Genomic DNA, 25,617 nt, shown 5'->3' with positions numbered 1-25,617 from the left:
GGATGAGAAGAGGTAAGAACTGGATGGAGGGAAGGCTGGGAGGCTCTTGGAATTGACAAAACAAAGAGGACTGGGTTTGGAAGGAAGATTGTGAATTCATTGTTGGACATGTTGATTTTGAGGTCTTCTGATGGGACTGTCAAATATGCATTTGGATATATGTGACTCTAAGCCAGAGATGTAAACTTGCGAGATGGCAGGGTTAATTGAAGCCAAGTGTAGATGAATTTGAGAGTCTAGGACTAATTGAGAGAGAGACTAAGAAGACATGGCCAGAGAGGCAGAAGAAAGGGGAACCAGGAGATGATGCTATCAGAGGAACCAAAGGGGAGCTTGTTTGAAGAAGTAAAATAAAGTGGTCAAAATGCTGAATGCTGCTACAATTAAGACTGAAAAAGTGTCCATTAGGCTTACTAAATATGATCATTTTAGTGAGAGGTGTTTTGATGTAGAGATGCTCTCAAGCTAGAATGAAACCGGCTGAAAAGTGTGAGGTGAGGTTGTCGAGAGGAGCTACTTCAAGAAATTTAACTCTGAAGGAGAAGCGAGAGGTGGCACAATCACTGGGAGGAAAGATAGGGCCGGTGGACGGGAGAGACCCGAGTGAGTTTAAATGTTGACAGCAGCCAGCAGAGAACGTCTGGTGGGGAATCTGATACATGCAAGGGGGAATCCACGCTGCGGTTCCTGCTAGGAGTGCACCTTGATCCTGAGGCCGGGAGTGGTGGCTGGCCTCCCAAGATGCCACACCTCATCTGTGGTGGTAGGGGTGAAGGAAAAGGACCATTGTTTATTTTCCTCAGTCCCTGCTGTATTCATCGATGTCCAAACAGGAAACAGAAACTGCATAGTAATTTGAACAGGGGAAGTTTAATATAAAGAATTAACTGTAGGAAATTACTTTATAAGAGGAAGCATGAGCTCTGCAGAGGACAGGAACAGGAGAGACGGCATCCGCCACCCCGGCGCTCCGGCAGAGCATCCGGGCAAGGAGCATGTGTGGAAGAGTCCACCCTCAGCCCCGCTTTCCCTCCCTGGCTGAAGTCATGGGGCACTGGCGGCAGGGAAGCTCGATACTGTGCCAGCTGCCGAAGGAGAACCGTTTCAGGGTCCACCTCTGCCATCAGCAGCCATGGAGCTGAGACGCAGCAAGTTGGCGGGGGCCCATCTGTTACTGATCGTTTAAGTTTTTCTGGTTTTTCTGTTGTAATGAGTGTAGTGATGAATATCCTTGTACATAAATCTTTGTGCACATATGTATCTTCTGTAACTCTCATACCTACGAGCTGATCACCTTGGAGCACGCTTAGATAAGATGTGATGAGTGGTTCTTACGTTTTGCTGTTTGCTTTTGTATACAGGAAGTATTTCTGGAGGGAAAGGAGAAACATAGATTGTCTTTAGGGAAGGGAACTGGGTTTTATGAACCTATTCATAAAAGTAAAATTTTACAAAATTTTTTTTTTGGTGAATGTAAAAGATGTTACCTACTTTGTTAAATTCAACTTTATTGTTTCATTTCATTTCTAAGCGTATTCCAGTTTACTAAACAGAGTTGTCCTGTCTTACTCTGTCAGCTGAAGGCACCTATTTTCTGACCTAACTTCTACATCATTTGCTGCTCAGAATGAGTCAGGATATTTTCACTTGGCTGTTTCCTCTTACTGCTGTAAAACCCAGGGCATCCATTTCCTTGTGTGGCTTTGACCCTCATGTGGCTTCGACGTCATGCTACCACAGTGCTCAGCCTCCTCGGAGCTGCTGGCTTTTAGTGTCAGCTGCTGGGCTGTTCCGTGAGGGCAGGACCGTGAGACGGAGTGTTACAGCACTGACCACTCTCCCAGGTTCTGAGTTTTCCTTCTGAATTTATTCTCCTCTTCCTGTTTCTACAATAAAGCCTTCAAACAGAAGACTGTTTCTTAACCTGACAATAATGATAATCACTTTAAGAGATGCTTTTACCCTGTAAATACTTCCTTATAGATGAAGATGTAATAAAATAATGCTGAAAATTGTGGCGGTAGAATTTGGTTGTTTTAAAACATGTGAAAAAATATTTATTAGTCCTATTTTTGACCTTTGCCAAGATACATTTTTAATTCAGTATGGACTCAAGAATTTACATCTGCTACACTGGTATTACTCATAATTTTTTTTGTTTTTATTTTTTAAACTTAAACTACTAAAGCAGAAAGGATTGATTTTGAAATAAGAGAAAAACAGTATTTTGAATTTTGATGCTAATCTGCATTATTTACAGTGTTTTTTTACAACTAAAATTTTAAGAAAGCCACATGATCTCTAATTTTATGTCTCATTTCATTGAATCATTGTCTATTTTGCTGCTTAAGGGAGCAGAAAATACTCTGTATAGTTTCTGTTAAGGCCTACCAGAATTTTTGTAACAGTTCTTAAATTCTTTAAAAAATATTCTTCTCAAAATCTTTGCCATTTCTCTGTAGGAACGAGAGTAGATTATTAAGACTAAGGGACTCACGAAGTACAAAGAAGTTGAGTACACTTACCTCTGCGCCGTCTTAAGTTCCGGCGCAGAGAAGTTTGCTGTACTCAGTGCTAGTCCCCACCGTCCATCCCTGGGGATTCCTTGCATGCGAAGAATCAGATCTAGTGCTCGTATTGCAGTAGGCATCTGTTAAGCTTTTGTTGAGCTAGGTGATGATTAGTTTGAAGTTCATTATTATGACGTTCTTACAAATTTAGTGGTGGTTCTTCAGTAATTTTCTGGGTTGATTTTTCAGGACTGCAAGAGTATGTGGAGGCTGTCTCTTTTCAACACTTCATCAAAACACGATCACTTATCAGTATGGATGAAATTAATAAACAGTTGATTTTTTCAACAGAAGACAATGGGAAAGAAAATAAGACTGTAAGAATTTAAAATCATATTTCACATTTATTACATAATTTATGTAACAGTATAATGATTGTAGGATTAGGAATATTGAGAGTGGAATGTTCTTTCTGAAGTGTGATTTCATAGATTGCCAGCTAGGGACATGGTCCTTTTAAATAGCTAGTGGATAAAACATACCTGGGTTTGTTGGGGGAAAATAATACTCTTTACCCGAAGCATTATTGAGTGATTACTGTAAGTCCACCTTCAGTTTTATTGTGTGTTTACTGTGTGCCTTTAATAAGTACTATCCCATGTAATCCTTTTACTAACCTTCTAAGGTAGGAATTATTACCCTCATTTTACAAAGAAGGAAACAGGCTTTTAGAGAGTTTTAAGTAACTTACCAAAAGCTACACAACTAGTAAGTGTGACGGCTAACTTTGAAACCAGGTGTCTGGGATCCAGAGCCAGGGTGTGTCCTTGTCCACCCTGGCAGTGTTTCTCCAAGTGTGCTGGAGGGACCCCTGCACCAAGTATCTGCCTCAAAGGAGTGTTTTAAAGGATTTGATTTAAAGGTTTTAAACCAGGCAGTGTGCATACAGCACATGACAAGTAAGTGCTCGTTGGTTAGTTGTCATGGTGAGAGATTAACGTAATCACCTACTCAGTTTGTAATGCCTGTATCTGCATTATTATGCAGTTCTTCTAAATTAAGAAAAGAGGAACTTATATGCAGTTCAACTTTTATATAAATACTTTTTCTTCCCCCTGAGTTTCAAGAGACAGTATTCAGGCAATGAGGCAAGATTTTGAATATTTGGTATCTCCTAAGATAGATACCAATATACTCAAAAAAAAATTAAACTGTTTTTCCTTTCTTTATTTTTCATCATTTTTTCTTTTGTTATTATTTTAAAAAAATCACCCAGAGTCAGGATAGGTAGGCAGAAGGTGGGGAAATTATGTTTTCTTGAATATTTACTAAAACATTAATATTGAAAAGTGAGGCTTAATTTGACATGACAGATATAACTTACTTTGAGGAAAATTATGTTTTTAAAAATATAGAAAATTATGTGAAGCTTATTAGGAAGGAATTCATCTTGAGAAGTAAAATTTCTCCTTATTTTTGATTAAATTAGTAAAATTGAGTTACAGAAGGAGTAAGGTAAGCCTATTTGATCCTGCTTCTTAAATATATTAGGGAGGTTTCCACACCCTTCTTTCAAGTTCTAATTCATGGTGGAAATACCAGGGCAAAAAGGTAAAGAGAAACAGAGAGTAAACACACTGTTCTGGGGATTTAGGTAGTAAGTTATTCTAAGATTGTTTTGTCATAATATTCACATATATACATGTCTCATATTTTTAAGACCATAGTCAAATAATTTTTCCTCTTAGTGCTGAAGCTTCCCGGTGCTGAAAATTCTGAGAATTCAATAGGGGAAGGTATTTTGCTCTGACTTGCCTATGGAGCATATTGTCAAAACCATTTAATATTTTTAAAACTTTTTATTATGAGAAATTTCAAGTATATGCAGAAGTGGAGAGAACGGTATGAACTGTGAACCCACTACCTGGATTCAATAGTTATTAACATTTTGCCATATTTGATACATCAAAATATTTTTTGCTAAACTAAATTATAGTTGTCATAGTATTTAACCCCTAAATACTTCAAGATTCATCTTGAAAAGCTGCATTTTAAGTAATTGTCTTTTCCCTTGTTTCTAATATATATTATCAGTAAAGCAGAGTTTAATTTCCTTGACAGTTAGTTGAAATTTGTTACTTTTTTAACATACTTTTTTCTTTAAAACCAGCTTCTTAGTTATAACCCGAGAATTCCTTCTGTCTAATGATGGAAACAAAGAACATTAATATTTTCTTAAGCAAAACTTATTTTTATAAATGACTTATGAAAATGCTGCCCCCACCCCGCCCCCGCCAATCTATCCTTTCCAAAAAAATGCCAGTTCCCTTAACAGTGAGTAGAAACAAAACGTAGCAGGCCAGGGTAAGTGGGAAGCTGGCTTTGGCTCTGCCGCTGACTAGTTATATTACCCACAGTCTTTCTTGGCCCTCATTTCTCATACTCTGCATTGAGAAGATTGAACCAGATGGTCTCTGAAGAGTTCAACAATGTTAGGGTTCATGTGTTGGATACACGGCAACCAGAGCGATTTTAGCAAAACCTAAATTCGATTCTGTCATTTCCTCGCTTAAATCTCAATGGCTGTGTTACCTATAGGTAAAGTTCTAATGTCTTAATGTGACCTTCTCCCCTTCTCTATCTTTCGAGACACATCCTGTACTACTTCTTATTTTAAATTTTACTCAAAATACCTCACTAGTTCCTGAAATACAGAATTTTCGCCTGTGTGCTTCTGCAGTTCCCTCTGCCTAAAATGTCTTCTAGTACAATTGCAGCCCACCTAGCTAAGTCTCATACAGACTTTTAATAATAATTTAGACATTGCCTCTTTCTGAAAGAATCCAATAGAGAGAGACAAATTGATGTGGAGAGAGGAGATTGACATGACGATGGGTGATGGTGATGGCAGTTATTAACACTCTTTGAGTATTTACTTTGTGTTGGGCAATATGCCAAGAACTTGGTAAATGTTATCTCATCCTTAAAATAAGCCTCTGAGGTAGGTACTGTTATCCCATTTTACAGATGAGGAAACTGAGGTTTAGAGAGATGAAATAACTTGCCCAAGGGCATACACCTTATGAAGCAAGGTCCTGGAAGAGGTGGGAGGAGATGGGTCAAGGTCATTTGGAAGAGTTAACCTCAAACAAGAGGAGGGACAACTCATCATCTGAGACTGGAGGATAGAAGGTAAAGATGGATGTGGACATAAGTTTTTTTTGGTTTGTTTTTGGTTTTTTTTTTTTAGGGATAAGGTAATTGAGAGAGCTTGTGCCAGGTGATCCTGGCCGATAACCAGACCAGTGAAAGTAGGCAATTGCTTACTGAGGGTGAGGAACTTTGGGATTGAGTAGGGGGCTGAGAAGGAGAGTGGTGAAGGTTTGGAATGGTGTTTGAAGAGACTGGAGAGAACTGTCTAAGAATAAATAAATAGTGGTACAAACTCTATATAGTTTGTGATGATGATGATTTTTTAGCCCAGTGATTTTTTTAGCTCAGCCACTTGTATAAAGCACTAACAAGAGTAGATTTTAGTACTGATTTCAGGGTTGTGTTTTTGCTGGGCAGGTGCAGTAGAAAAATAGGAGCCTAAAGGAACTGAGGAGGATGCAGTGAGAGAGTAGTAAATCAGGACGCTCAGTCCTGAGTGGGGATGGAAGAGAGGCCAGAAGGGGACTCGGTGACTTAGGAGAACATGAGTGGCCATAAACCCCGAGGGCCTTATGATCTGTCATTTGAATAAGTCAGTCATTGTCATGCAGTAAAGTCATTAGGCCTTGTTTAAGAATGTTTTAATTTTATTTTATAGTCAAGTGAAGTTGGAAATTGTTGATTTTTATAATAATACAGTATTAGATTTCAAAATTACCTTGAAGCCGTAAGTTCAACTCCCTACTGAGGGCATGAATTCCTCTTGTAACATCTTGAATGGTCATTTAACAAAATGGATCATGTTATTTAGAGATTAGTATGATTGATCTGCTGTTGATTTTGTACCTTGTATGTGATCACATGCATAATCAGTCCTTTTCACGGTGTGTTTTCTTTGTGTGTGTGTGTGTGTATGTTTTTTACCAGCCCTCCTCCGATACACAGGATAAGCAGTGTGGTACTTGGAGACTGAAAATCACACCTGTTGATTACCTTCTGGGAGTGGCTGATCTGACTGGAGAGTTGATGCGGATGTGCATAAACAGTGTCGGGAACGGGGACATTGACACCCCCTTTGAAGTGAGCCAGTTTTTACGTCAGGTTTACGACGGGTTTTCGTTCATTGGCAATACTGGGCCTTATGAGGTTTCTAAGAAACTGTATACCTTGAAACAAAGTTTGGCCAAAGTGGAGAATGCTTGTTATGCTTTGAAAGTCAGAGGTTCAGAAATTCCGAAACATATGCTGGCGGATGTCTTTTCAGTTAAAACAGAAATGATTGATCAAGAAGAGGGCATTTCTTAGAATGACATTACTCAGTTGTTATTTACCCTTAAGAACTCCTGAGAGAGACCAATTTGTAAGACTGTTATTGAGCATATCATTTGACTTCATTGTGGCTTTGACACAGAAATGTTTTCAGTTGTACTTGTTTTAAATTGTGTACAGGCTGTACATAAAATTACCGAAATGAATCATTTCTTATATCTTGTGAAAATTTGCGTACGGATGTTTGTATAGATGCCTATTTGAATTTTTGCTGGCTAAACTTCATCACTTATCTTTGTACATGTAAACATGCTTCAGGGTGCACTTTCTGCCATACCTATTTTAATTTACTTTGTACGAATTTGGAGTGATAATATTCAGTGGAAGCTGTTTATGATTTTAAGTTGGTGATTTTGTTATATGTAGAAAAGATTTCTTAGTTATACATCTGGACTTGAGCTTCCTGTTTAAATTTCTTGGAAATATCGTGCCAAGCCTCCAAAATAGGCTTATTCCATAGGACAAGGATTAAAAGTTATTAAGTTACCAATATACCTTAATTTTATGAGGTATTGTAGTGAGAATTCGTGTTATATTCTGGCTAATTCTAGACCATTTTGCGTCCATAGGAAATAGCCTTCCAGAAAAAGTGACAGACACCCAGGTGTCACTTTCTACACTTAATTTTTGTCCTTTATTACAGAAAGTCTTGATAGAGAATCGGCACTGACACTGTAATATTTTCACTGGTATTAGAGTTGAATTACACACTTACACATACAGCTGAAAAGGCAGTAGGGGTTATTTAGCAATTTTTGTTGTTGTTAGGTTTCATTAGGCATGTTTGGAGGCTTTCCTGTTTTAACACCTATAAGAAATTACATCTAAATAATTATAATGGAGTTTTGAACTTTTTGAAATATTAAGTTAATCCAAGTCTTCATAGTTGTCTAGTTGTGTTAATGGATAGTATAAAAAAGTTGCCAAGGAAACTTTATCACGTACAATTCAGCAATAAGACAGTTGTCAGCACAGTTGGGAATAAAAGCAGTATCACTAGAAATAGAAGTAGTCTCACTAGCAATATTTAGAATTGGAATTTGCCTACTGAAATTAGTTAATTAGATTATTCCCTGTGATGTGAAACTGACTTGAGCATGACACCGTTGGCCGACAACTAGACATTTTCATTTGGTTTTTGCAAGTTTTGAGAATCTAATACTGGATTTTATTTTTGGGAAGATTTAGCAGCTCTATTTGCAAGGACTTATTCTTTGAAAGTGTAATTTTCCAAAAATGATCACCTAAAGGAAAATAAAATATATATATGCGTAATAGACTAGGTTTGTTTGTTTGTTTTGATGGTAATAAGTTTTTTTGATTTCCCTACTTGATACACAGCTCAGATAGTCTGACTACATGTTTTTGTTTCCTCTGCCACTTGAAGTTAAATTTTTTAATGTTAAAAATAAAATAATGGATTGATCAATGTCTTACAGATGTTTATAACTAAACTCTTTGAATAAAATAATAAAATACAGAAGTTAAGCTTATTTTTTGATCAAGTGAGAAATACTTAAACTGTTACAGAACTTTTGGCCGAAACAGGAAACCTGATATAGACTAGCTTAACATGGAGATTTATGATTTCTTAAAGTAAGCCCCAGGGGTAGGGAGAGTTTGAGGAGAGATACCTCTTCACATCTCATTGACCCAAACTGGGTAACGTTCCCATCCCTCTGAACATATGGGAAGGGGAATGAGATCACCCTGCTGGACCCAGGTGCCCTTTCCCTGAGGGAAGAGCAGACGCAGAAACCGAATTAGGGCACTGCCGGTATGGGAGAAGGAGAACGGCCTTTGGGTGGGCAGTCAGCAGCGTCTGCTACAGGCATCACTGCTGCTGGTACGTTTGCACGTCGCATCGTGTGCTGACACAGTGGGTGTCGGACCAGGGCGCGAGAGGATCTCTAAATCTACCCTGGATGTCTCCCAGCTTTTAAGTGATTGCTCTGATATCACCTGCAGTAATGTTTTTCATCCTTATTATAAAAAGAAACTGGTTCTAGGTAACATGGCAAGTTCCTGGCAGAATTCTGAAATAAAATTGTGTTCTTTCCTTCATAAGTAACTGCTGCATGTATTAAGTCAGTGTTTTTTCACATTATACATTGCGGAGCCCTAGGGCTTTTTGAAGATGCCTCAAAGAAAGGTGTTATTTATTTATTTTTAACTGTCTGAAACAATGTTCATTATGATGATGATGATGATGCTCATAGCACATTCGTAGTACCATTGTTAATAACAGAAGGTAGAAAACCCAAATACCCATCAGTATAAGAATGGTTAAATAACAGTAGACTTGCCATTACTGTGGAAGACATAGAAAGGCATAAATGAGAGATTGGCAGAATGGATATGAAAACTTGATTCAAGATCTTTGCTGTCTACAAAAGACTCACTTTAGGTTCAGAGACACAAATAGATTAAAAGAATGAGAAAACAAATTTTATGCAAACAATAGCCAAAAGAGAGCTAGACAAATAGACTTTAAGACTAATTTTTTTTTTTTTTTGGCTAGAGACAAAAAACAACATGTAATGTAAAAGGTTCAATCTATTGAGACTAGATAACAGTTACAAATATGTAACAATTACAGCTATATAAAACAACAGAGCTCCAAAATACATGAAGCAAAATCTGAGATAACTGAAGGGAGAAATTGACAATTCAGCAGTAATAGTTGGAGACTTTAATACCCGACTTCCAATAGTGGATAGAAGGACAAGTTAGATCAGTAAGGAAATAGAGGACTTGAACAACACTAGAATCCAGTTAGACATAACACAGGCATTCAGAACAAGAGGAGATGACATTTTTCTCAAGTACGTGTGGAACATTATCCAGAAAGTTTCAGGCCACAGAACAAGTCTCAATACAATTGAAAAGACTGAAGTTATACAAAGTATGTTCTCTGACCACAAATGGAGTGAAATTAATAATAGAAGTAAGATAGGAAAATTCACAAATATGTGGAAATTAAGCAACATACTCCTAAATAATCAGTGAGTCAAAGACGAAATCACAGGGAAATTAAAAAATATTTTGAGAGGAATGAAGAAGACACTATACAACTTACGGGATTCAACAAAAAACAGTGCCAAAAGGGAACTTTATAGCTTTAAATCCCTACATTTAAAAAGAATGATCCCAAACAACCTAAACTTCTGTCTTAAGAAACTAGACAGGGAATAATAGCAGACCAAACCACAAAGCAAGCAGAAGAAAGAAAATAAAGATTACAGGAGATATAAATGAAGCAGAGAACAGAAAAGCAGTAGAGAATACTGGACCAAAAGTTGGTTCTTTGAAAAGATGAACAAAACTAACAAACCTTTGGCTGAACTGACCAAGAAAAAGATGATTCAGATTACTAAGATCAGGAGTGAAAGAAGAGACATTACTACTAACCTTTACAGAAACAAAGTTTATAAGGGAACATTCCCACTAATTTCCAGAACATTTCCATCACCTCATCAAGAAAACCCATATTGTTAGCAGTCACTCCAAACCCCCCACCCCATCAGTATTTCATATCAGTGGAATCATACCATCTGTGGCTTTTGAATCGAGTTTCTTTCTCTTAACATAGTTTTCTAGACTCATCTGTGATGCAAGTATCAAGAAGACATTGAAAATCTAAATGGAATTATCACAAAGAGACTGTAATAAAAAGAACTCCCAGTGAATAAAAGCCCAAGACAAAATGGCTTCACTGTTGAATTCTACCAAACATTCACAGATTAGCACCAGTCCTCAAATTCTTTCCAAAAAAGTAAGGAACACTTTCTAACTCATTTTATGAGGCCAGTATCATCCTCATACCGAAGCCAGAGAGAACTATAGACAAGTATTCTTTGTGAATATAAATGCAAAAATCCCCAGCAATATGCTAGGAAACCAAATTCCATCACGAATAAAAAATGATTGTACACCATGGCCAGATGGAACTTCATCTCAGGAATGCAAGGTTGGTTCAACATGAAAATCAATAAATGTGACACATCATATTAATAACATGAAGAGGAAAAAAACATGGTTCATCTCCATGGAAACAGAAAAGTCACTTGACAAAATCCAACACTCTTTGATGATATAAACACTCAAACTCAGTAGGAATAGTGCAATCTTGTGAGTATACTAAAAACCACTGAATTGTACACGTTAAGATGGTGAACTTTATGTTATGTGAATTGTATTCCTGTAATAATTTTTAAATGTTTTTTAAAAAGTGGATTTATTGGTTCCCTGAAATCTTTGTAATTGGCTGGTATTTTACTTATGGGAAATTTTCTTTAATATTTTATTTTTTGGGGGGGGGAAGGAGGTAATTAGGTTTATTTATTTACTTATTTTGTTATTATTATTTTTTAACGGAGATACTGAGGATTGAACCCAGAACCTTGTGCATGCTAAGCATGCACTTTACCACTGAGCTATACCCTCCTCCCATGGGAAGATTTTTAAAAATTATTCAGTTTCTTTAATTATCTATAGGACAATACAAGTTTTTCATCGTTTCTTAATGGTAAGTTTTGATAAATTATATTTTTCACAGGGTTAGTCCATTTTGTCTTCATTTTCAATTTTTGGGGGGATACAAAGTGTTTTGTTAGTATTATTTTATTATATTTATATCTTGGCTATCTATATCTGTTTCATAATACATATTTGTGTTGTCTCTATTTTTTTAAGTCAGTTTTGCCAGATGTTTCTCCATGATGTTAGTCTTTTTGAAGAATTAACTCCTCCTTTATTTGGCTTTGGTATTTGAGAGCCTGTTTTCTGTTTCATTGATTTATACTGTTACTATTTCCTTCTGATTTGGGGGGGGTTTATGTTCTAATATTTTTGTGATATATATTATCTTTTAATATTTTTGTTTAGTTATTTTCAGACTTTTTCCATTGGTTTTATAATTACTTTTCAGTAAGTGTTTGTGGACTGCTTTTCTTGGCAAGACCCTGTGCCGGCCAGTCTACTTTCTGTGTAATCCTGCACTGAGCCGCCTTGAGCCTTTATTTTCAGAGGACTAAGGGGTCCCTCTCCCCTCTCCCCTGCAACCTGGGAATTAGTAGATGCTAATTAGCTCTTGTTAGCTGACTTTTATTGTTTTCCTCCCCAATTTAACTGTTAATCCTGTGGTTTCTATTGGTACCACCTTTCTATCTCTTGACAGACTTCAGAAATCTACTTTAAAAAAATACCATTGAATTCTTGTGGAAGTCCTGTAGTTTATTTCTGAAGAAACACTTGGATCTGTCTTTCTGTGCGTGCACAGGTTGTTGCATCCAGAATTACGACAGTGGTAACTGTTGCAGCCCGGAGCAGTAGCATTGCTGCCAGATGAGAGCTCTGTTGGTCTGCAGACAGCCTTACCTGTGTATAATCCCCTGTCGGTTCCTGATTTGGAGTGGCTCTCCAAACAACAGATGAGGTCCTAGTTTCCATCAGGGTTGGTGAGAGCTTTGTTACCACCGTTCAGCACACTTTCCTTTGTGGCTCTGTCAGTCCCTGGAGAGATTATGGACAGGATCAGGGTCCTTGGATCCACTATCCTTAGAGCCACCCAGAAGTCTAGAAAGTACCTCATGGTCAACAATTTGGTCAGGACAATACATGTCACATTTGCAATTCATGATCTTGGTTTTTTTTTGATCTTGGTTTTTTTTTTCAGTTGAGACTTGAAAGTTTTTAGATTTATACATTAAATTCCAACCCACAGGTAACAATAGGACTTAGCTTTTGTCTAAAAGTACATTTATATAAATTCAAGTAATTCTTAGAGCTCTGAGGTAGGCAGAGAATGGGAATATCCCCCCGCCAACCCTCTTTATATGTAAGTAATGTGACTAAGACCCAGAGAGGTTAAGTAACTCGCTCAAGGTTACTTACCACACGTTAGACAAAGACCCAGCAGAAACCAGGCCTAAGGAAACTTAAGATTACAGCTTTTCTGCAAAAGCACACTACTTTTTGTGGTTCTTAATATTACACGTGACCTTGAGCAGGCTCACCTTAAGCCTTACTCTTTCTGAACCTTAGTTTTACCATCTGTTAAATAATACCTGCCTTACTTTTGTCAGGTGTCTTTATGATTGAACAGCATAAGCTGTGTGAAAATGTATTACAGGGCATGGAGAACCCAGGAATACAACTTACTGAGTAGACTGTACCCGAAAAATTTTGCATCCATCTATGGGTGCTCTAAAACTAAGTCCCTGAAATCCAGATTAAGAGACCTTGTCACTGGAGGTATCCAGAAATGTCTCTCACATTGTAGACGTGTATGAGCATGTAGCTTCCATGGTGATACTTTGAAAGCGGCAGATACTCAACTTTGGTGTATTTGTGTGAGTAAAATTCTGGTATGTTAGCGAGTTTCTCGAGTGAGAAATGTCCATGACTTTCATGTCATTCTCAAATGTTTTTGACCTTAAAAAGCCAAGCATCACTAGTGTAGATGATTTCTTAAGGTCCCAGGCACCATCAAAGACTTTATAAATCCAAAGCTCCTGACTAGATGAAGCAATTCCTAGGATGTATGAAGTAGTGGGGGTTTCTTTGGTTCGTTTGTTTTTGAAACGATACATGAAGTTCAGTTGAATGAATATTCCACAGTCGTAGCTTCCCTTGTCCCCTAATGAAAGTTCTCATTTTGTAGAATCACGCTGGTATTTTAATTCAGAAATTACCAACTGTGATTGTTCTCTATGTATATATAGCTGGTGTGTCTCAAGAGGAAAAGTTTTTTTGCCTTTGCAGAATAAAATAAATATATATAGTTAATTTTCAGTCATACCATCTTCAAATTTTAGGGTAATAGCATTTTTTTTACCTTATTATTATTATTCAGTGTTTTTTCCAGCTTAATTGAGATATAATAGACACATAACACTGTGTAAGTTTAAGGTGTAAAATGTGCTGATTTGATGCATTTATAAATGATTACCAACCATCACAATATTAGCTCCCATCTCCTTTGACCCCCATGCCAGTATGTAGTTACCTTTTTTTAAATGTCCATCACGGTACATCGATATAAACCATTGCTTTTTGGTGATGAGAACATTTAAGATCTACCCTTTCAGCAACATCCAAGTATGTAATACAGTGTTATTAATTGTCATCACCATGCTGTGCCTTAGATCCCCAAACGTGTTAATTTTATCATTGGGACTTTGTACTCTTTGAACAGTATCTCCCACTTCCCCTACCTCCCAGTCCCTAGCAACCACCACTCTGTTCTCTGTTTCCCTGAGTTTGTCCTTTTAAGATTCCACGTCTAAATAATACCATATAGTGTTTGTCTTTCTCTGTCTGCCTTGTTTCACTTACTACAATGCCCTCAGATTCCTCCCAGGTTGTTGTAAATCACAGGATTTCCTTCTTTCTCATGGTTGAATAATATTCCATTGTATACAGTCAGCCCTTTGTGTCTTCAGGTTCTGCATCTGTGGATTCAACCAACTGCAGATCAAAAAAATTCCAGAAATTTCCAAAAAGCAAAACTTAAAATTTTTTTAAATTGAAGTACAGTCAGTTACAATGTGTCAATCTCTGGTGTGCAGCACAATGTCCCAGTCATGCATATACATACATATATTCGTTTTCATGTTCTCAAAAAGCAAGCCTTGGATTTGCTATATACTGACAACTATTTACATTACATTTACAACTGTTTACATAACACATTGTATTAGGTATAATAAGTAACTTAGAGATGATTTAAAATATGTGGGAGGATGCATATGGGTTATATGCAAATATTGCATCATTTTATATAAGTGACTTGAGTGTCCATGGATTTTGGTATCTGCAGCTGCATCCTGGAACCAATTGCCCATCCTTGGATACTGAGAAATGACTGTATATGTATCATGTCTTGATCCATTTATCCATTGCTGGACACTCAGCTTGTTTCCACACCTTGACTGTTGTGAATAATGCATAAACATGGCAGTGCAGATAATCTTTTTGAGATCCTGTTTTCATTTCCTTTGGGTTTATACTCAGAAGTGGAGTTGCTGGATCATATGGTAGTTCTATGCTTAATGTTTTTGAGGACCCTCCACGCTGTTTTCCATAGTGGCTGTATCAATTCACATTCCACCAGCAGTGCAGGAGGGTTCCCTTTTCTCCACACCCTTGCCCCCGTTTATTATCTCTTGTCTTTTTGGTAATGGCCATTCTGACAGGCGTGAGGTGACATCTCACTGTGGTTTGATTTGCGTTTCCCTGATGATTAGTGCTGTTGAGCACCTTTCCATGTGTCTGTTGCCATTTGTATGTCCTCTTTGGAAAACTGTTCAGTTCCTCAGCCCATTTTTAAATCAGGTTGTTAGTCTCCTTGCTGTTGAGTTGTGTGAGTTCTTTATATATTTTGGATATTAACCCCTGTTCAGTTACATGACTTGCACATATTTTCTCCCATTCGGTAGGTTGCCTTTTCATTTTGTTGGTTGTTTCTTTTGCTGTGCAGAAGCTTCTTAGTTTGATGTAGTCCCACTCGTTTGTTCTTGCTTTTGTTGCTTGTACTTTTGCCATCAAAAGTGTTTATTTTTTACCAGTCTCCTTTTTGTGGAAGAATCCTATTTGTAACCCATCTTAATGATTTTTTGAGTCATTAAGCTATTACAGATGCCAAATCCCAAGTGTTGCTTTATGAAACATGACAGAACAGTATCTGGGAAATACAAGAACACAGGACTCAAAGTCCTGAACTTCTTTATAATATTCACAATGCAAATAGAAGCCTCTGAAACTCCTCATTTACCTAGTAGAACCCATCCATGCACGTGCGTGCATGCGTGCACACACATACCCACAGTGGTTTCTCCGGACACCTCTTAGAACTGCCCTGTGTGGAGGGAAGATGGATAGAAAGTGGCAGCAGCGTCCAAGAGGCAGAACTCTAATGGCCCTGATCCCTCCGGAATCAAGATTCGGGTCACCCACAGGTTAAAGACTCTCAATTAACTAAGGTTTGGGCTGAAGGCAAAGGAAACATGGAAGGAGTAACAGAAGAAGCAAATTGTAAATATTAGCTATCACCTTGGGAGCAGTTTCCGAAACGGACTTTAGTGACAATGCATACGTTCTCATTGCTCTGTAATGTGGACAGTTCATATATTCATCAGTTGTGTCTTTTTTCTTCCTCTCCTTTTCCTGCGTTATTTCATAGAGGGCGTGTTGTTGTTGAGTAACCTTTTCATTTAATCATCAAGTTACAGGATGGCCAAGGCCAGTTGTATTGAACTGAAAGGGGAATGAAGGACAGAGATGGCGGGTGACTGATAGGACTTCATCCCTCCCGTCTTAGGAAGATTGAATACGTGAAGGATAGTTGCATCACATTAGGGTGGAAGCATGAAGTTGTTTGCAAGTTTGAACCTAGCTGGAAGGGTGGGTGTGAGGGCCGGGTAGCCAGGGGAGTGGACCATGCCGGGGGCATTGCCTGTTGCTACTCGGTACCAGGCTCGCCTTCTAAGCTCTCTTTACTGTAGAGGCAGAAAGCCTGGAAGCCACACTCTTCCCTGATTCTCTTGCTATAAGAGGGTTTATTTGCAGTCTCCTGGTGAGAAGCACGTGTAATATTCAACAAACAAAAGAGAAGCAGAAGCCATCATTGTTCCTGCAGCATCAGAGGCAGGGCAAGGCTTGTTGAAAGGGCATACGTGAGGTTTTGCAGGAACTTCTGCACTCTGCTGATCACCTGCTTCAGTGCTGCAGGCAGCTGAGATCATCAGCCACGGTTTCCTGCAATTCCTATGACTTCTTGATTTCCTGAATTCACTGGCAGCTTTCCCTGACCTTCCTTTCACCCAGCCCTTCCAAGGTTTTGGAAGCACCTGTGTTAAATTCTTTCCTGTGTGATACCTCGAGTGCTTTCTGTTTCCCTGACTGAGTGCTGACGACCAGAGAACAAATGGTTCTTAAGCCTGAGAAGAGGTGCCCGATCTCTCACATAAGAGAAATGCAAGTTAGAACTACAAGTTAGAGGGGGAGGGCATACAGTAACAGAGTGTGTGTTTAGCATGCACAAGATCCTGGGTTCAATCCCCAGTACCTCCATTAAAAGTAAGTAAGTAAACCTAATTACCTATACTCCCCCCACAAAAAAACCCTACAAGTTAGCACTTTTCACCTATCAGGTGGGTTAAGAGTTGAAGACTTGGTAACACCATGCTGATGTGGGGGAAATGGGCCCTCCCATTGCTGTGCAAAGTGGAAACTGATACTGATCTATGAAACTGACACTGCTCTCCATGAGGTGTTTTCGTAATATCTATCACATTTATTTGTACGTTTGTGAAATAACATGCTCAAAAAAATACTCCTTACAGCACTGTTTGGAATATTAAAAAGTTTGAAATATGAGTGTCCTTCCATGCAGGACAAGTTAAATAAATTGTGGTGCAACCATACAATTAAATGCTCTAGACAGCCACTGAAAAGAATGAGACAGCTCTGTGTGTCCTGTTATGGAAAGATGTCCATGTTATTTTAACTGAAAATAGCAAACTGTAAATAGTCTACTACTGTGGAAAAGGTTAAAATAATACGTCTATATGTTTCTGTTAATGCACAGAATATGTCCAGAAAAATACACAAAGTGACAAGAATGCTTTCAGATGTGAATCAGTGAGCGAGGGTGAAAAATAGGTCTCACGTTTGTAGGCTTTCTGTGATGGAAAGAGCTGGAAACAGAGGAGCATATTGGTACTACTGTTGTTTTTCTTTTTATTAACTTTGTTTCAGTCTTCCATAGGGAAGATCTGAGAGGTAAAAAGATGTGAGTTTATGTAAAACAGAGAAGCCCAAAACTTCGTGTTTATGAAACAATGAGAATGGCTGCTAGAATCATTTTTTGATCCCGAGTTTGATAGAAAACACATGAAAGAGTGTCCACAGCTGCTTGCTCTAAACTTTTAAAACCACATTTGCTCCAGACTGTTTTTAAAGAAGATGTTACAGAGTTTCACTCTACCACCACCATCCCCAGAGGCAACTTACCAACCAGAAGATTGGAGTATATATTCTTCTGATATTTATTTTTATGTTTTTATTACTTACATATTAATCCATAAACAACTTTTGTTTGCTTTTAAAATTTATGTAAATAGTGTCACAGGATACATATCTCTTTGCAGCTAGATTTTTTTTTTCATCTAATATTAGGGTTTTGAATGACATCCTATCCACATGGATACATGTAAATTCTAGTTAACTTGTTTTAGCTGCTATGTGGTATTCTATTTTTAGGAATAAACCAGTTTATCCTTTCCCTTCTGCACTAGTCTGCTGTATCCCAGACCACCCATCCTGGTTTAATCTCCTTCTAACATTAGACCCATTTTAGTTCAATGACAAGTTCAAGATACATGAGGATATTTCTCACATACTAGCTTCTCACTTGAACTTTCTTCTTCCATCTGTATTTCCTCCACTGTACCGCTGCCACTCACTCCCTTGGTTACACCCAAGACCTTACTGTTACCCTGTCACTACTCATTTATATTCTCAATGTTAGGCACCCCATTCTCTGCTTCCTGTCTTTTTTTTTTTTTTCTTTAATCAGTTTACCCCTTTCCTGGATTCCAATTTCAACAGTTCTTAGATTCCACTGGGACCTTTAATTCATCAATTCAGTGACCTTTCCACTGCTCATTAACCTCTTAGGAGCCTTTTTTCCTTTATTTCCTGGCTTCAATTTCTTTTTTAAAAAAATATTTTATTTGTTGCATTGTAGTATTTAATTATTTTATTCTGGTTGGAGGTAGGGAGAGGTAATTAGGTTTTATTTATATTTGGAGGAGGTACCGGGGATTGAACCCAGGACCTTGTGCATGCTAAGCATGCACTCTACCGCTTGAGCTACACCCACCTCCCCACTTCAACTTCATTGCTGATGGTTCCTCTTCCCTTGTATACCCCTTCAGCTCTCATGCTCTCTCCTACCTCATCATACTCATTGGCAAAACTGAAACCCAGACTAGACCCCTCTCTTTAACGACCCCACGCTTGCCCTGTAATGCTGAAGGAAATACAGGAAAAGCAGACAATCATACTGACTGATCTCACTTTATGACCATGAATTTCATGTGGGTCTAAATACTGCCTGCCTATCATGCTGTGTTTCCTTAGTGCATTCATCCTTCCTCTCTCGTAGGTGACAATTTCTCATCGTTTCCTCCTCCATTTAACTCCTGTATCACCTCCCCATCCTCCCACTTGGCCAATGGCTAAGAAAACTGAAGTAAACAGAGAATTTCCACCATCTCATCATACTTAATGCATTCACACCCTCTGCCTTCCTGCTTCCCACAATCTGTGCTCTCCTCTAAGGTCAAGCTCTCCACTTGTGTATCGGGTCCCCTCCCATCTCTTCACTGGCTGCTCCAGCAATCCTCACCTCTCTTCTGAGGATTAATTTTTTTCCTTTCTACTGGAATTTCCCATCAGCATACAAACATATCTTAAAAAAAAAAAAACTCCCTGAAAGATCTGTGTATACTTTCTGAATCCCATTCCTCTCCTCCCATTCTTTCTTGGATCCACTCATTTTTGTCCCTAACAATTCACCAGAACTGCTTTTCTCCAAATACCCTTTATTTTGTTTAGTTTAATATATAACCGTCTGCCTGCCTTGTACTCAGTCTGTCAGCAGCATCTGACACAGGTCATCGTTCCCTTCTCCTTGGGACACTTTTCCCACTGACTTCCAGATGCCGCCTTCCTGGTCTTCCTCCTGTTTCTGCAGCTGCTTCTCAGCCTCCTTTGCTGGCTCCTTCTCATCCCCTCAACTTTCTCCCATTGGTGTGTCAAAGGCTCAGTCCTTGAACCTCTTCTCCTAACTGCATCCATCCCTTTAGTGGTTTTGTGCAGTTGTATGGATTTTTCCATATAGATGTATATGCTGTCTATATGTTGACAACTTCATATATACTATTCGTATGTCCACATCCCTTCTGAACGCCAGATGCACATGTTCAACTCCCAATTCGACATCTCCACTTGGATGTCTGATACACACATCAAAGTTAACACATCCAGAAAGTAGCTTATCGTCTCCCTTCAAACCTGCTCCACCCGTCATCTGTGTCTTCTCAGTTGGTGGCAGCTTCATCCTTCCGATTCATCAGGTCTGCTGTCAATTCATCTGGGCTTCTCTCTTTGACTCATGTTCCACATCCAATCTGTTAAGAATTCTGTAGGCGCTATATTTAAAATATACCCAGAATCTAACATTTTTTATCATCCTGGTCCAAGCCACCCCCACTGCTCACTTGGATGGCCACGATATGTCCTGCTTCCATCCTTCTTTCCTGCAGAGTGGTCCTTTTCACACGCAGTCAGATCGCTTTGCATCGCTATTTAAATCCTTACAGTGGCAATTACAATGCCCAAGTCCTTGCAAAACCTGCAAGACTTCACAATCTGCCCTCCCTTCTTCACTTCAACCTCATATTCTCCCTTTGAGTCACTGCACTCCAGCTTCACTGGCCTCCGACTTTTTCTTTACAAGGTCTATTTCTTCTGCCTGTTTGCTCTTTTTCTTCCAGACATCTGCATGCTATTTCCCTCATCACTTTTACGTTTGCTCTGACAAGCCACCTTCCAAATGACACCTGCCTTGATCATTTAAATCACCATGTGCCACCCACTCCCAGTACATTTTCAGAGGGTGGCATCTACATGGAACATGCTGTGAATGGCATCCTTGACGTTATGGGAAGTACCATTCCCTTGTTACGTAACATGCAACTAGCGTATGTATTAGGCTTGTTGTTTGCCTCTCTTAACTAATAGGAAGCTCTCCAGGGGGAGGAATGTTTGTCTCTTACCCACTGGTGTATCCCAAACATACTGAACCATCCATGGATCGTCTGACAGACACACACGCACACACCCTACTGGTTCTGTTTCTCTGTAAAACCCTGACTAATAAAATATTCTTAGCTTATCTCCTTGTGAGTGTGTGTAAGCATTTATCTGGGTAGGTTACATTTTTGGTAGGAAATTTCACATGGGGGTGAAATTTCTTGATCTTTAAGTACAGACTTGGTAAATTTTATTAGATATTGCCCAAGTCCTGTACCAATCTATACTTCTTTCTGCAACTGTGTAAGAGTTTGTTTCCACATAATTTTGCCAATCCTAATGACCAACCCAATGAGTTTTAAGTGGTGTCTCTTTAAATGTTTGTGTCCTTTACTGCTCCTAGTTTTAACTGTATGAAATTGCATTTTTCTTAGGCCCAAACTATTGAATATTGACAATTTAATGTGGTTTAATCTAGCAGTGACTGTCTCTGTAATTAAAACTCTTTGCCATTCATATTTCTTCTTTCGTAAATTACTCGTTCACATAACTGTGACATTTTTCTATTAGATTGCTGTCCCCAGACCTCTCGTGGCCTCTCCCCATTTTTGTAGTTCTTCTTTATATAAATATCTTCTCTTGGTCTGTGGTTGGGAGTACATTTTCTTTCCTCAGAATATAAATAAAACAACAGAAATGTGTTATTTTAATGCCATCAAATTTACCAGTCTTGTTGGATTTGTGTTTTTATTGTCTTACTTGAGAACTTCAACCATATCCTGAGATCATAAATATATTATCCTATATTTTTGTCTATACGTTTTTAGAAGTTTTAAAATTTTGCTTTTTCCAGCAGGTTTGGAATCAACCTGGAATTTCTTTTGGTATTCCAAGGTGTGGTGTGTGGCATGGATAAGCTAAGGGGGTCCTTCTTTCCCATGTGGATTGAAACTTTATCCTTTCTTCATCAGTTTGCAGTGTCATCTATTACCTTACATTCTCACAAGAAACATGGGTTTCTTTCTAGACACCCTCTTTTCTATCCCCTTGGTCTATTTGCCTATCTTTGCACCAATAACACACTTGTTAATTACTATAAATTTACAATGAGTTTTGATGAATGCGAGGGCAACTACTCCCACCTTGTTTTTCTTCAAAATTGTCTTAATGTTCTTGTATTATTTCCTCTTTCAATATCTGATAGAATTTTGCACTGTGTTTTTAAGTGTATCAGCTAGTCACTTTATTTTTGCTTGTATATGCCTTTTCATAAGGAGGAAAATATCTCTGTTCCTTTAATACAGGCCGGATTCATCAGTGTGACCTATGATGTGGAATCAGAGTGAATTAATTCTCACCAAAGTTGGCAGGGAAAAATCAACCGCCCGTGACAAAAAAAGGTTATGACAATAAGTGATCCATTTTCTACAGCAAACATTGTAACTTTCCTATAACTTGCATGTTCCAGCAGCAGAGTTACAAATCAACAGTCCCTGAACGACTGAAATGAAAATTAGTATTACAGGAAGGCATGACTTTATGATGTCAATGTACAGAGTAAGTAAGATTTAACTTTTATAACCACAGGCTGGTGAGTTTTTATTAACCTTTTCTTTATCTGCCTGACAAGATGTCAGGGCTAGTTCAGGGTTTGGCAACAAGACTGCCCAGCTCTCTCCCGCCACTTCCCCAAGTCTCTTAGTAGCAATTGCTAACTATTCCTGGCAGCCTCGGAGTCAAATGGGTCTTGCTAACCAGGGGTAAAGCAATGAGTTTAGGACCTACATATGTCTGCTTTCCACATACCCTTTCTTCTTCTTGTCTTGTACAGGTAGAACCTTCATTATAGAAGCATAAGGTATAGGGTCTTCTGATTGAGTGAAACACTTGTAAATACGACATCTGCTATGACGTCTGTGTAGGGTTTTGATGTACTCCTTAGAGAAGTACCCTTCTCTTCCTAGGTTTGCTAAGACTTTTTCTTTCTAAAACCATGATTGTGCTCATTCAGTCACACCTTCTTGTGTCTGTTAGGAAGATCACGTCGTTTCTGTACTTTAATCTGTTTATATGGTGGGTTATGTTCATCGATTTTCCAATGTTTACCTCTTCTTGTGTTCCTGGGCTAATCCTGGAATAATGCAAGGATGTTTTCCTTTCTTTCTTTTGAAAAGCACACACTTCTGGTCTGGTTTTGCTGATACTTAGGATTTTTGCATCCACATTTACAAATGAGATTGGCCTTCAGTTTCCCCTCTCGTGCGGTCCTTCTCTGGTTTTGTTATCAAGGTTTTCTAGACTTGGTCAGTGGGTGGGAAGCTTTTCCTTGATTATTTATAATACTTTGGGGGGGGTGGGGTTACACCCAGGAGTCTCCTTCATTAATTTGACTCTAACACTTTATTGTGTTTGCCATTAGATTTAGATTTTTTTCCTCTTCTCACTTTTTATTTTCTGTTTACCAAGCCTTCCCTTGGAGTTGTTCATTTCTTGTTGCTTTTTTCCTGCCTTCTTTTTCCCTTGGGGGGTGGCGGTTGGTTATTAAGTTTTATTTTTATTTATTTTTAATGGCTGTACTGGGGATTGAACCCAGGACCTCAGGCATGGTAGGCAGACACTCTTCCACTGAGCTATACCTTCCCCACTCTCCTGTCTTCTTAAAGTCCAAGATTAAGTAGTGTTCCTGCCTTCCTTCTGAATTACGTGAGCCCCTGGGATGCTTTGACTCTTGGCACCCCCTGGTGCTGTATGTTCCTGCGGTCGTCCGGTCTCTTAGTGGCACTTGCTTCCTCCCATCCTCACCGTCCCCAGGGTGGTGTTGTTTTAGTTACAGTCAGTGCTCACTGAGATTTGCAGACAGTGACCGGATTCTTGCCTTATCACAGCCTCTTGCTCTCATTTCTTTCTTTCAGGGTTTGATTAGTTCTTTACTAAGTTCTGTAGATGTTAAACTGTCTCTGCCTTAAAATCTTTTGATGTTGTTTCTACTATCAAATAGCACGTTACCTGAGGAGAGAATTGTCATTTTACGGTAATTTTCCTGGAAGCACTTTGAAAATAATATTCTATTATCTCTGGTCTCTACTGTGCTATTTATGTTTTTCCATTGTAGAAATTCTGTGTTTTCCCCCTAGTTATTTTAAAGATATTTTTCTTGGTCTCTTGCAATGTCACTACAATAGGTTTAGAAATGTATTTCTTTTTTTTTAAATTGAAATAGTCAGTTTACAATGTGTCAATTTCTGATGTACAGCATACTGTTTCAGTCATACATATACATACATGTATTTGTTCTCATATTCTTTTTTCACTATAGGTTACTACAAGATATAGAATATAGTTACCTGTGCTGTACAGAAAAACTTGTTGTTTATCTATTTACATACAGTGATAGTATTTGCAAATCTCAAACTCCCAATTTATCCCTCCCCTGGTAACCATAAGTTTGTTTACTATGTCTGTTTCTGTTTTGTAAATCAGTTCGTTTGTCTTTTTTTTTTAGATTCCACATATATGTGATATCATACGATATTTTTCTTTCTCTTTCTGGCTTACTTAGAATGATGATCTCTAGGTCCATCCATGTTGCTACAAATGGCATTATTTTATTCTTTTTTAATGGCTGAGCAGTATTCCATTGTATAAATATACCAACAGCTTCTTTATCCAGTTATCTGTTGATAGACATTTAGTTTGTTTCCATGTCCTGGCTACTGTAAATAGTGCTGCTGTGAACATTAGGGTGCATGTATCTTTTCGAGTTAGAGTTACCCTGGATATATGCCCAGGAGTGGGATTGCTGGATCATATGGTAAGTCTATTTTTAGTTTTTTAAGGAATCTCCAAGCTGTTTTCCATTACGGCTGCACCCAACTACATTCCCACTAACAATGTGGGAGGGTTCCCTTTTCTCCACACCCTCTCCAACATTTATTGTTTGTGGACTTTTAAATCATGGGCATTCTGACTGGTGTGAGGTGATAACTCATTGCAGTTTTGATTTGCATTTCTCTGATAATTAATGATACTGAGCATTTTTTCATGTATCTGTTGGCCATTTGTATGTCTTCATTGGAGAATTGCTTGCTTAAGTCTTCTGCCCATCTTTGGATTGCGTTGTTTGTTTTTTGTTATTAAGTTGTATGAGCTGTTTATATACTGTGGAAATTAAGCCCTTGTCAGTCACATCATTTGCAAATATGGAAATCTATTTCTTTTTGTTTATACTTCTTGGGATGCATTGGGTTTCCATGGGTATGTCTTCCATCAATTCAGGAAATTTCTAAGCGTATTCTCTTAAAATACTGCTTTCACCCCATTGTCTATGTTCTTCCTTCCCCTTCTGTTTGTATCTTGGACTTTTGTGTTTTATCCATCGTAACTCTTGGCCTCCTTTTCACATTTCTCTTTTTAATTTTTGGATTCTTTCTGGATAATTTTCTCAATGCTATCTTGCTGATCCCTCAAAACTTCTTCACTGGAACTTAATTTTACTATTAAATCCATCTATTAAACTTTTTAGGGGGAGAGAATCTATTTGTTGAGTTTTTTGTTTCAATTGCTATTTAGTTCCTGTAAGTTTTATGTATTTTTCAAATCTTCCTGTTCTTTTTTCGTAGTGTCTTCTCCTTTTCTCATAGTTTCTATCCTTTTATTTTTAAAATCTCTCTCATACCTTTAATCATACTTATTTCATTTTCTTTTCAGACTGTTCTGTTAACCAAATTCCTGACGGGCTAATCCTGCCGCCTGAATGGGGCTCATTTTTTCAGGCATATTGTACAGTTGAAAAATTTTTAGT

General features: G+C 38.2%; 1 protein-coding gene across 3 annotated transcripts in view; it reads left to right on the top strand.

Moving 5' to 3' along the window:
• The window catches only part of TSNAX (translin associated factor X), a 393,490-nt gene that overhangs the window by 20,859 nt on the left and 347,014 nt on the right, over positions 1 to 25,617 (top strand). Inside the window, exons 5-6 of one of the 3 annotated variants that reach the window (XM_006183719.3) lie at positions 2,760 to 2,887; positions 6,591 to 8,472. The exons of the other annotated variants lie outside the window; for them this stretch is intronic. Of the exons in view, the coding sequence (XP_006183781.1) occupies positions 2,760 to 2,887; positions 6,591 to 6,968 (506 nt within the window). The 3' untranslated portion in view covers positions 6,969 to 8,472. Of the gene's footprint in view, positions 1 to 2,759; positions 2,888 to 6,590; positions 8,473 to 25,617 lie in introns of those variants that run through there. 3 annotated transcript variants of the gene reach the window in all.

This window comes from Camelus ferus, chromosome 11 (assembly GCF_009834535.1).
Source record: "Camelus ferus isolate YT-003-E chromosome 11, BCGSAC_Cfer_1.0, whole genome shotgun sequence".
In the NCBI taxonomy this organism is placed as follows: domain Eukaryota; kingdom Metazoa; phylum Chordata; class Mammalia; order Artiodactyla; family Camelidae; genus Camelus; species Camelus ferus.
This window is presented reverse-complemented; position numbering and strand designations above follow the sequence as displayed.